Source organism: Gorilla gorilla, chromosome 15 (assembly GCF_029281585.2).
Source record: "Gorilla gorilla gorilla isolate KB3781 chromosome 15, NHGRI_mGorGor1-v2.1_pri, whole genome shotgun sequence".
In the NCBI taxonomy this organism is placed as follows: Eukaryota; Metazoa; Chordata; class Mammalia; order Primates; family Hominidae; genus Gorilla; species Gorilla gorilla.
Window position 1 is genome coordinate 85,952,052 of NC_073239.2, and position 12,562 is coordinate 85,964,613.

Below are 12,562 nucleotides of genomic sequence, written 5' to 3' on the forward strand. Positions count from 1 at the left end.
ATCTTCTCTTTCACAGAGCTTATCAGGATGGTATCTCCTTTTGGCTTAAACCAACCACCTTGTGTTTATAAATAACCCCCCCCACCCCCAGTGCCTGAATTCAACCACGTCTTCTGCCTTCATAGGCAGCCTCCCCTTGGCTCCAGTTCCAGCAGGACAGGCCTTCCTCTGAAAGGAAGCCTGGGGCAGTGAGGCCACACTAGTCAGCGTTCGGCCCTCCCTACACCAATCCCAGCTGGGCTCCTAGTTGTCTAGCACCTTTGCACTCAAGAAAGTTATATTGTTTTTCTCTCTCTTCCTCATTTCTTGCCAGTATTCTGCCTTTTCATAACATTTATGCCAACAAGATATCTGGTCATTCCCAGACCTTCCTGTTTTGCACAACCCTTCATAGATAACCGAGTGACTGCAACGCTGAAAATCTGTTGCTCTTTTCTCTTCTAAACCTGTATCTACCTCAATAAAACTGAGTCTTTTATGGGAACCAGAAGACTTAAGACTAATGGGAACCAGGAGTCATAAGCCAGAGACTCCTCCCCAACACCTTCTGACTCCTAATAGACCTACTCAATAAGAATCTGTTACCTTGAGATGCCTACTGCTCTGCAAAGTCTAGTGAGAACACCACAGCCTCTATCAACTGCAAGTCTGAGGGAAGATGCCAGTCCCACCAATTCTGACCAATGGTTCTGGGTTGAGTTAAATGAATATAGTACCACATTCTGCTCCTCACTAAGCTTCTTCGTTAACACACCTATAACAACTACTTTAGTAGCCTGAGCACAAAGCTCTGGAAAGCTGTCTTTGCCCTTCTTTCACTATGCCTCGATCCATCATGGGAGCCAAGGAAGCACCTGCTGGCCTTGTGAGTGCCTCTTAGGATCTAGCACCTAACTGGTTAAAGTCTGTTATCCATGACTAGCTCTATTTTATGGCCTTCATACAGTACATGTTGCAGCACTGCTCAATTTGCAAACAGTGAAATTTATCAGGAATCTATATTCTCTTGAATCTGATCTTAAGTGCTAAACCTCTCATTAGCATTAAAAATTCTCCTTTTTTATAGTATGTCCACATTAAATGCTCAATAAAGAAGTGTTACTTAAGAGAAAACATGGAAGATTTCTTTAAGAAAGGAACCATGCTTTCCTCTCCAGCGCAGCCAATGGGCTGAAGGCCTGTTTCCATTCTCCATTCTTCCAGCATAAATCTACAACTCACTGGCAGCACAACCTGATTTAACAGGCACCCATCATCCAGACCAGAACACCTATGGCATGTAAACAGGGTGAGATGGCAAAAGTACAAATTCATAGGTCCTTTCTGATGGAGAACTAAAAGAAAGGTCTTATGAGACAATGAGCGCACACGTGCCATTGTGCGTACACAAGAACAAGTCGAACGTCTCAACAAAGATTTACTTCCACAGAGCCTTGCGCGGCACACTACGCTCACGTCTCACTAGAAAGGAGTCACTTGGGTTATTTTTTTTTTCCCTTTCTTAACACAGCACAAGCCAATGGCCAGCTAGACATTCAGACCCGTTGTTGAATGTTGGATAGAAGGGAGCAGCATCAGACACAAAATTTCAGGCCCTGGTTTCATGTGCCTTTAATACTTGTTTTTCCTTTCCTCTGTATTCACTAAACAAACTTTTTTTTTTTTTTGTAAGGCTACTTTTGTAGCTTTTTGTTTTCCCTTTGTATTTATCATGTTTTTAATTTCTTCTCTGAGGAGGAATTCTCTGAATCTGTATCTTCCAATTCGATTCGGTGCCTTTTGAGGCCACTGTGGCCATGAACAGCCCTGCTACTATCTGTGGCTGGGGTGTCAGTGGGGTCCTCTCTTGTTCCAGCATTGGGGGACTCACAGGCCATTTCAGACCCGCAACAATCTTTGTGTAGGAGTGTCCCTGTCAGGGACAAGTTATCACGGTCAGTGTCTGAGTGTCCTGGGGAAGAGTAGGCCACCACCTCCAGCTCCCCCAAGTTCTGCCCGTTATTGTGAGGGTGAGGGGGACGAGGGTGTAAGCATCCATTGTTGTGGTTGGCACAGATGGTTTCGAGGCTCCTCTCCTCACTGTCATCAGACTGGGTCCTGGGACAGTTGCCAGACCCGCTGTTGAGAGTGGAGCCAGATGCCTTGGGGACAGGAGGAGAAGGCGGCTCCTCAGCCCGACTGCTCAGGGCCTTTCCATTGAGCTTCTTGGTTTCAAAAGGGTGCTCTACAGAGCCGCTATTGCCAGTGTCCTGAGAGGTACCCTCTGGCACCTCTGCCCAAGCATGGCTGCTGTGCTCATGGCCTGGGCCATTGCTGGGAGTTCTAGGAGTCTCTTCTTTAAAAGTGTCCTTGCTGCAGCCTTCAGGTGGCAGGTCCTGGTTCCTCTGGGCCATTGCTATGTTTAGACAGGCTTCCTTACTGGAAGAAGGGGCTGGGTTGTCTTTGTGGCTGGTTCCTGCTCTCCCTTCATCTGCCTCCCCGGTCACCAAGGAGGTCTCTCCATCTTTGTTATTTGAGTAGGAGATATAAGAGTAGCGGAGCCACTTGTAAGCTTTATAAATTTTTCGCTCAACTGATTCTATGTCAGAAGTTGGTGATGCCCGGCTTGGTTGAATCTCTAGCGTGGAAGTGCTCCGCTCAGGGGACGAGGTTGGGGAGGAGGAGAGGTCATCCACTTTGATCTGGGGGTAATCATAGTTGTCTTCTCCAATGTAAGTGTTGGTGGGCTTGATCGGGGCACTGGGCTTGTCTTCTCGGGTTGTCTTCTGTCGGCGCCGCATGGCATTCCGCTGCCAGGTAGAGGCTCGGCGTTCATTCAGCTCCTCCTCATCCTCAGAGCTGCTAGAGCTGCTGGAACTGCTGGATTCATCTTCAGGGCTGGGTGACCGTGGCCGGGGAAAGAGATCTGTGTCTAGTTCCACCTCGCAGACATTCTCCTCAGAATCGGACTCATTGGAAAGGGCCAGGAGGCGTTTGTCTTGGTAGCGCCGCAGAGCAGACAGACGCTGCTGGCGAGAGGCTGCATCCTCACACGTGGGTGTTGGTGGAGTTGAGGCTACTGTGTTTGTGGTGGTGACCCGCAGGGGCCCCAGGTGGAAGGCGTTGTCGGCAGACTCATCTACTGTGGGAGGCGGGGAGCGAGGCAGTGAGGCCGAAGACTCTGAGTCAGTGTAGCCTGAGCGCTCGCTGACCCCAGCGTGCAGTTGGAGGATAGTACTCTCACTGAGGTCACTGTCTGAGTCAGAGCTCCAGCCCTCGATCTCTCGGCGTACCAGTGAGTCAAAGAAGGCCATCATCCGGGGGTCTTCCTGGACCGACTGGTTGGCGTAGTCATGCGACAGGCCACTCCCACTGTTCAGCACAAGGCTGATGTACTCTTCATGGGTATAGAGGCAGCGGGAATCGTCCTCAATCCGACCGTCGAGGTCTCCAGTACATCCTGGCTGCTTGTATGGGCTCCAGATCTGAACAGAAAATGAAAAACAAAAGCAACAAGGAGTAACTGGAAAGTATTCTTTCACTGGTGGTGATAAAGAACACCAAGGCAGAACTTCCCCAGACCCTCCCTGTAATTTAACTAGGACTTGCTAACCAACTTAAAAATAAGTTCTTTACCAGACTGGATCATGTGGGCTATGTATGAAAACTGAGGTTTTTAGAATCAGATGTGGGGAAATGCATGGTCTAGAACACAGTATTAGCCTAGTGTCAAGAGACCTACCTAAGTCCTGTCTCTTGGCCCAGGGTAATCACATACTTTCTCCACCAGAATCTTCCTCCCTTTTAGTTTCATCTATTAGTAGTTGGACATTATAATAATAATCCTGGAGAATAGAAGATGACTTGAAGATTTCCCAAGGTGTTAAAGACTTTCAGAAGACTGAAGCTGTGCACAGAGAGGTACCACTTTTCCCAAATGAAAACAGACCCAGCACTCAGCCCTCTACGGTAGTTAATATCTGAGCCTATAGCTCCACTTCTGCCCAACTGCAACATTCCTATTTTTAACTAATGGGAATTGCTCACTGGAGCTTGATAAGAATAGCCAACTGCCTACACTGCTGCAGTTCCCTCTTGGACATACAGGCACTAGTTACCCAGGAAACTGGGTTCTCTTAGCCAGGGAGCTGCTGGCTTAATCCCCAACAAGTCTGTTAGCTATAGGAGTAGGTAGGACACATGCCCCAAGGACAGGTAACTGCAGCCCCACTCATAATACCCCTCCACTCCATGGTCAGGGACATGGACTCATAGCTAAAAGGCAGCAGAGCTAGGATTCAAACTCAGGTCTGCCTGACTTAAAGGCTTAACTTTACTGTTATGCAAAATCAAGTGCAAGGTAATTAAGCTGTCACTGCAAACGAGAACGATTAGCTCCACCTGACTGCCAGACTGGTTCACAGCAGCACAGAGCAGCCCAGTTACATCAGCCTGTAGTCATGGCAACTCAGATGAAATCCCAGGCAATCTTCTTGCCTGACAGGCTGGTGTCTATCTTTAGATGGCATCCAACCCAGAAAACAGTGGCCCCTCAATTCCCCATCCTTCATCTAGACCAAGACTTCGTTTCCCCAAAGCTATCTAAGGACAAATGCACCTCCCTGTGGGAATTCTCCTGAGTCCCATTCCTGCCATGCTTTACTTGGCAATTCCTGAGAGGTGGTATCTCTGCAGAGGACCCCCCATTTCCAAAGAGGCTGAAGAAACCTTCTAGATTAGCATCTCTCCACCAGTTTCCAATTCAGATTCATTCCTCCTTCAACTTTGTTCCCTACCCATAACTCTAGATGTGGCTCAGATGTTCTCTCCTCTCCAGCTTCATAATCTTACCCTAGAGAGTTTCAAGGGATTGGTTTTCACTTTGGAGTGCACAAGAATCACCAGAAGAGCAATTATAATGTTGATTCCTCAGTCCCACTCTTAGAGGTTCTGATTCAGTAAGTCATGAACAGGTATCAGGACCATGCATTTTTAACCACTCAAGGGATGAGTAAGTAGGGAGACCAACTTTTGAGAAACACTAGACTACAGTTACCATAAAATAAGCAGAATAAAATAAAGGGTTTATCTGAAGGTTTACACAAGGTCTCCAGCATGTGGCTTAAGCTATAATTACTATCTCTGCAAACAGATGTCTAAGGGAATAAAAGAGCTTGGTGGCTTAGAAAGGAAGCTGAGGGGTCCAAAAGGGAAAAGCCCTTAGGATTTTTTTTTTTTTGTGTGCATCTTATTCGTAATTCCGAGCCAAATCTCTCACCTCTCCAGTTTAAAAGTGGTAAAATGTCATTAACCATGTTCTCTAATATGAAGATAAATCTATTTGTACCTCACAGAAACTCACAACTAGTTAACAAAAGTACAAAATAACATCAGTGAGATGCTGGCTTAACTCCTTACCAAGGCCATTTTTAAGTTCCAGTGTATTACTATCCAGCTCCTACATTTTCCCTTCAGGAATGAAAGTCTTAACACTGAAAGTTAGTTTGCATTTGAGCTCTGGAATGTATTAAGCTGAGGTAGACTGTTCATTCCTGAAGCCTGGAGTAATGGAGTGAAACACAGGATTAAGAGGCAGGAGTCTTGAGTAGGGGTTCCCACTGACTCCTAGTTAGTGGGTGATGCGCAGCTCCTTCCTCTAAACAGTAAATTAGATGGGTCTCATCCAATCCTAAGATTCAGAGCAAAACAAAACCTTCACTCCAGACACACAGTACAGCACTTCAGGAGTAAGGGGAGCAGGTAGGAACCCCAGACCTGTCATTTCCTGTGGCCCTAAGCAAATGACCTCACACTTGAAAGCCTGTTTCTCATATGTGTAAATGAGAATGATACCAAAGCCCATACCCAACACCAATAAATGTGATGTTTTCTCTTTCATTTGGCAATTGAATGCCTCAACCAGAATGTTAAAACCCACCCTCAGAGAAACTTCTGAACATTATAAGTACTGACCGTTCCTATTATCTTGGTCCTAATCCTTAGTATTAATATATAAATTCCAACCATTTGTGAAATTGGTAATCTCTTTACACTGGAAAGTTAACAACTCAGAAGTGAATCAATGAAAAACCAACTTCCTGTTACATGTTAAATGTGGCAGCCGGGCGTGGTGGCTCAAGCCTGTAATCCTAGCACTTTGGGAGGCCGTGGCGGGTGGATCACTTGAGGTCAGGAGTTCGAGACCAGCCTGGCCAACGTGGTAAAACCCTGTCTCTACCAAAAATACAAAAATTAGCTGGGCGTGGTGACAGGTGCCTGTAGTCCCAGCTACTCGGGAGGCTGAGGCAGGAGAATTGCTTGAACCCAGGAGGAAAAGGTTGCAGTGAGCCGAGACTGCACCACTGCACTCCAGCTTGGGTGACAAGAGCGAAATCCTGTCTCAAAAAAGAAAAAAGATATATATATATATATATATATATATATATATGGCTAGACATGTCTCATAATCGGGCAAAGTTCATGAGAAAGAGCCAGGCGTGGTGGCTCACACCTGTAATCCCAGGACTTTGGGACGTCAAGGCAGGAGGATCGCTTGAGCCCAGGAATTTGAGACCAATCTGGACAACATGGCAAAACCCCGTCTCTACAAAATACAAAAATTAGCCAGGAGTGGTGGTGTACACCTGAAGTTCCAGCTACTCAGGAGCCTGAGGTGGGAGGATCACCTAAGCCTGGGGAGGTTGAGGCTGCAGTGAGCCATGATCGTGCCACTGTACTCCAGCCTGCTGGGTGACACAGTAAGATCCTGTCTCAAAAAAAAAAAAAAAAAAAAAAAAAAGAAGGAAAAGAAAGAAAGAAGTGAAGAGACAAGACGAGAGATGAAACAAATATTTTCCTCTCCATGCACAGTGAAGTTTAGCTTAAGGGGCTGCTGAGAAAAAGGATGCAGTTCAATTCTTATTCAAACATCATAAAAATGGAAAGCAATTAAGTGACAAGTGTTTGGGTTACACAAGTGATCATGATACGCTTTTATTTTTGGGAAAGGGTCTCACTCTGTCACCCACGCTGGAGTGCAGTGGCATGAACATGGCTCACTGCAGCTTCAATCCTGGGCCCAAGTGATTGTCCCACCTCAGCCTCCCGAGTAACTGGGAGCACAGGTGGGCACCACCATGCCTGGCTAATTTTTAAATTTTTCATAGAGATAGGATTTCCCTGTGTTGTCCCTGACAATAGGGACTCTTCTCCTAGCCAGGAAGGTGGCAGTAAAGGACAAGGACAGAAAGAAGGGGGAGTAGAGAGAGAAAAGCAGGTCTCAGGCTAGACCAGAATGTGGTGGCTAACGCTCTTTGAGCCACTGATCCTCTCAGAAATAGCAGGCAGGAAAGTGACATTTATTAAAATAGGAGTTAGGCACAGGTAATTCACAAGGCACTCCTGGGTGGTAAGTCACTGTCAGCACCCTCACTTTCCAGACGGGAGACAGAACCAAGGGTTGAGACTCAGCGGCCTTTCAGGATAATGTAAGTGCAGGGTGAGGCAGTAATTCCAATTGAGATGAGGCTAGCATGGCCATTGGTCTCATCCTTCTCCTTACCACCTCCCTTCCTGCAATGCTTAGTGCCATGCCATTCCCAGCCAGACTGTGAATGGGGATGACACCTGTGAGACAGCAAAGCTGAGGACTCCAGAGCTTTTTGCTTTCCTTCTCACTGTGATCATCTGTACATACTTAATGTTTCAAAGGGCTAAATGTGCCTCCTGGTGGAAGAGGGTTCAGATCCCATGCAAACCAGGGAGCAGTGAGCTCCATAGTTCAGTCTGGATAATCTCACAGATAAAACACTTTTTTCTCTTTTTCCTCTGAGAACTTGGCTAGTTTGCAACATATGACATTTAGGGCAAGGACTTCAGTTGACTAAACAATAAATAGGGAGACTTATCACAGAAGCATCCCAGAGTGCACACTCAAACAGGAATTCCTCTTGTAAAGGAGATACCCAAGCAGAAAGCTCTCTGAGAAAGAGAATGACGTCAACAGGCCCGGAGAGGACACGTTACAGAGTCAACCCATTAGTCATCGGCCAAAGGAGAAGGGAAAGCAATGCAAGGGACTGGGCCATTTCAATGACTGCCCTACTGAAAGGATAGAATCCAGCAGCAGAATCAGGCTGCTTGCTGCCTTCCCACCAGCATGGCAAATGTGGTGGTGACTGGGAAGAACAAAGGGCGGGGCTCTATCCTAGCTTTGCCACCAATTAGCTGTGTGACCTTGGACAGTTAATTTATAATTTAAATCTCATCATCTGTAAAACGAAAAAGTCAGTAAAAATGATTTCCTCATTCTAGCCCCACGGGGAAATGTGTGCTGCCATGAAAGTCAGCTCTGATCCACAGGACCAGCAAAGCCTAAATCAAGGAAGTTGGACTAAGGGCAAATAAAAATACTGACCTACATGCCAATATTATATTTCTTTTTTTTTTTGGAGACAGAGTCTCGCTTTGTCACTCAGGCTGGAGTGCAGTGGCACAATCTTGGCTCACTACAACCTCCGCGTCCTGGGTTCAAGCGATCCTCCTGCCTCAGCCTCCTGAGTAGCTGAGACTACAGGCACACACCACCACACCCGACTAATTTTTGTATTTTTAGTAGAGACAGGGTTTCACCATTTGGGCCAGGCTGGTCTCGAACACCTAACCTTAGCTGATCCACTTGCCTCAGCCTCCCAGAGTGTAGGGATTACAGGCGTGAGCCACCACGCCTGGCCTCAATATTTTATTTCTGGCAGCTGCCCCCTGCCATGAAGTACAATTTGATTTAGCTCTGGATAGTTATTATTTTTAAGAACAAAAGAAAATGAAAATTATGAAATAAAATAATCACAAGTTAATTTTTATTTTTTTCTCTGAAAACTCTCAGGTTTTCAAAGTCATTTTAATAAAAAAATTGAGGATTTTTTTTTTTTTTTTAAACAAGGGTCTCACTCTGTTGCCTAGGCTGGAGTGCAGTGGTGGGAACATGGTTCACTGTAGCACGACCTCCTAGGTTCAAGCAATCCCTCAGCCTTAGCCTCCCAAGTAGCTAAGACCACAGGTATACACTAATTTTTAAATTTTTTGTAGAGACCATGTCCCACTATGTTGCCCAGGCTGGTCTCAAACTCCTGGGCTCAAGTGATCCTTTTGCCTCAGCCTCCCAAAGTACTGGGATTACAGGTGTGAGCCACCACACCCAGCCAAAATCGAGGTATTTTAGCTTTTGGCAGGAACATCACCTATTCTTACTTAAAAGTCATTATCTCAGGGACCTCAAGAATTAATCATTTACCGTGAATTCTCATTTTCTCAGATGTGGAAAAAATGGTACCAGCAACTGGAATACAAGTGATGGGCAGTGGGTCATCCTTCTGTGGACACAGGCCAGGCTAGGACCCACTTTTACAGTTATAAAAACATTTCCTGGTAGAGGTGAGTTCATTCAGCCAATGTGCAAATGATCCAAGTATTTAGTATTCATACCCAAGTAGCCTCAATTACAACCACATGCAGTAGTTTTTGTGATATATCCTGAGACAATTTAACTATGATTCTGGCAATCAGTAGTTTTATCCATGCCATATTAGGATGGCAATTAATGCAAAGTACATACAAAGTAACTGAGGGGATAGTGGCTCTCCTAACCTCCAGATGAGGTTTGGAAAACAGAATACATTATACTCAAGGCCAAAGGCTTTTGAAAATGTTGCAGCATACAAGGTAGTGTCTAGAAGACAACCTCTGTTTCAAAGCTTAGTTTAGTTTAAAAAAATGGTTCCAAGCCAGGTACAGTGGTGCATGCCTGTAGTTCCAGCTACTTTGGGGGCTCAGGCAGAAGGATCGCTTGAGCCCAGAAGTTTGAATCCAGCTTGGGCAACACAGCAACACCCTGTCTCTAAAAAAATTTTTTAAATGAAAAACTAAATGGTTCTGAAAAGAGCATTTTAAATCACCTTTCTTTCTTCTTTTTTTAAAATTTATTTATTTTTATTTTTTATTTTATTTTTTAAGATGATGTCTTGCTATGTTCTCCAGGCTGGCCTCAAACTCTTAGGCCGAAGTGATCCTCCTGCCTCAGCCTCCCAAGTAGCTGGGACTACAGGTACTGTCACTATGCCTGGCATCACTTTTTAATATCAGCTTTCTAATATTTTGTAATATGTTAAAATCTGAGAATTCTGATAGACCTTTAGTATGTTTAAATATGAGGTCCTACATAAATTGTTCTAGTTTCTTCTAATTATAAATTGTGAGAATTTCTCTAAAAGGACAGAAGGGGAAGGTGCCTCACCTTGATAATCTTTTCTACACCAGAAGAGCAGATCATGTAGGTGTGGGGATTAAATCGGACTTGGTTAACAATAGATCGATGCCCTTTCAGCACCATGAAGGCTCCGTTGACCACCCTACCAATGCCACCTGGGAAAACAGAAGGAAACAAAAATCAGATGATGAAATGAATGAAAGTAAATAGGTTCCAGTAATGGCAGATAAACAGCTCTGAATGAGAGCAAAGATTTTTGGATCATACCACCAGCAGAATGCTTAATCTTACAGATAAGTTGCTATGGAAAGAGAGAAGATGAAACACCTCTCAGCATATGTGTTCTTATGAAGAGCCTTTATTTAGCCTTTAAGCATTGCCCACACTCACCCACTGCAATTCCATTGTCAATGAAACCAAAGCCACTTAAAACATTTCTCAAATTTTTGATCCCCAAGATAGAATCCAAGTGTTACCTCAGAAAAGGCCAACCATGAGCAAAATGAGACTGAACTGCTTGGGAATAGTTAGGCAGCTGGACCAAGGACATGCAGAACCAGAAGCATATAATGGCTTAAATGTACAAAAAACATCTCTAATCCATTTGCCCTCAGTTTCTATGATAAAGACAGCAAACAAAACAAAACAAAAAACCCCATAAAAACCAAAACCACTGGGGGAAATAATAGAGAGAATACTTTTCCCCCGATAGCAGGGAGAACTAAGGATATAGAAAGAAAGAAAAATTTGGATCACTTTCATAATAAGCAGGGTCCAAGTACTGAAAATCAGAATTAGAGAGTGGGCCTTAAAGATACCATGTATAGATTAAAGTCAAGAGGACATCGATAGAAAGCTGTATTTTAAGGATCATCCTGTAGGCTTCCTTCTTCAGTGAATGAGAAAAGTGCCAGAGGCCTGGAACTTGTAACATAAACACGTTATCATTTATGAACTTGGGATAAATTCAAAGTTTCCACTGCACTGGTAATGGTATCACATCCATCCAGAACACATGCACATAAATTCTGATCAAGTTCCTTCTGAGCAATCAGACAACTCAGTACACACAGAGAAACATGTGCCTTTGGCTAGTTGGCAAAATGTGTTGCATCCAGACACAAACAAATGAGTGTTCATTTATCTACTCAAGGGATCCCCTCTTAGTCCCTACCAGGAGCATGGCGCCACTAGGCCACAAAGTATCATTAGACAGTCTCTGCTCCAAGTGCCTCCTTCCACTCCCAACTCCACCTTGTTCAAACACTCATTCCAAATATTTCTCAATATCTGTGTTTGGAGGGAAAATGACTACAACAATGTCCCTTCCCCAGAAATAATATGGCTCTAGGGGTATCTTCTGCTTTTGGCCCCCTAACACAACTCTTCTTTTGTCTCATGGAAGAGATACCTCCTTATTGCCACGTACATATCTTTTTTATGACAGCAAAAGGTTCCAGACTGCACCCATCTACTCACTCAGCCAGCTTTAGGTGCTCAATCTATTTGGTGGGTGACAAAATTTTTCTCCATATTTGACAATAATATTTGAATTGTCCAGAATGGAAAATATATTTATCATATTCATATCTCAGCCCAACATCAAGTTTGCTAATAAACCATAAAAAAAAAGAGGGACTAGGACACAGGATTAGTGGATTTTTCATGGAGAAAGAGGACGAGGAAAAGTTAGGCACTGACGTAGACTGCCATGGTGGGAACCCCTAGCACTGGCTTCCTAAGGTGGGATGAAAGGGAAGCTGGGCCAGTCAAAATGAAAATAAACTAGAGAGAATTAGGGAAGAGGGATAAATAGGAATCTAAAGAACCCAAAAATAGTTGTCTTGACAGAGAGATCCTACCATCCCCAAAAAGTTCCTTTGTGTCTATTTCTTCTAGATAAGGTTCATTATGACAAGTAGCATTTCTGCTCATGGGTCTCCTCTGAATTTTACTTTTTTAACATCCTACTTCTACCTCTACTCCCACTGGGGTGGTTAAGCAAAGAAACTTTGATTTAAATCTAGTAACAGTCTCCTGTTTAATCCCTCAAAAAGAGGGGGGATGTGGGGGGATTTAAGTGACTTATCCCAAGCCATAAAGCTAGAAAATGGCAGAGCCAAGATTTGAACCAGAGTCTGGCTACAATACCTAATATGCTTTCCGCCATATCAGCTGCCTTTGGAAGATGGAAGAGTTTGAATAGGAATGGAGTTAGAAGCTTACATTCAAAAGATTTAGATTTCTAAATCTTTCTGGCAGTTATTAGATAGGTGGTTTTCTTCTGAAGTTCTAAATTAAAAGGAGGGGCACTGTATT

The 12,562-nt window shown here is 44.3% G+C and overlaps 1 protein-coding gene across 6 annotated transcripts in view; it reads right to left on the bottom strand.

Annotated features, from left to right (window-relative positions):
- Nucleotides 1-1,586: 1,586 nt before the first annotated feature.
- Nucleotides 1,587-12,562, bottom strand: part of DCAF5 (DDB1 and CUL4 associated factor 5) — a 99,478-nt gene continuing 88,502 nt past the window's right edge. For all 6 annotated transcript variants that reach the window (XM_031001770.3, XM_031001769.3, XM_063697925.1 and 3 more), the window contains exons 8-9: nt 10,271-10,398; nt 1,587-3,464 (exon numbers count right to left, since the gene is read on the bottom strand). In XM_031001770.3, the coding sequence (XP_030857630.1) occupies nt 1,710-3,464; nt 10,271-10,398 (1,883 nt within the window). In that variant the 3' untranslated portion in view covers nt 1,587-1,709. The remainder of the gene's footprint in view (nt 3,465-10,270; nt 10,399-12,562) is intronic.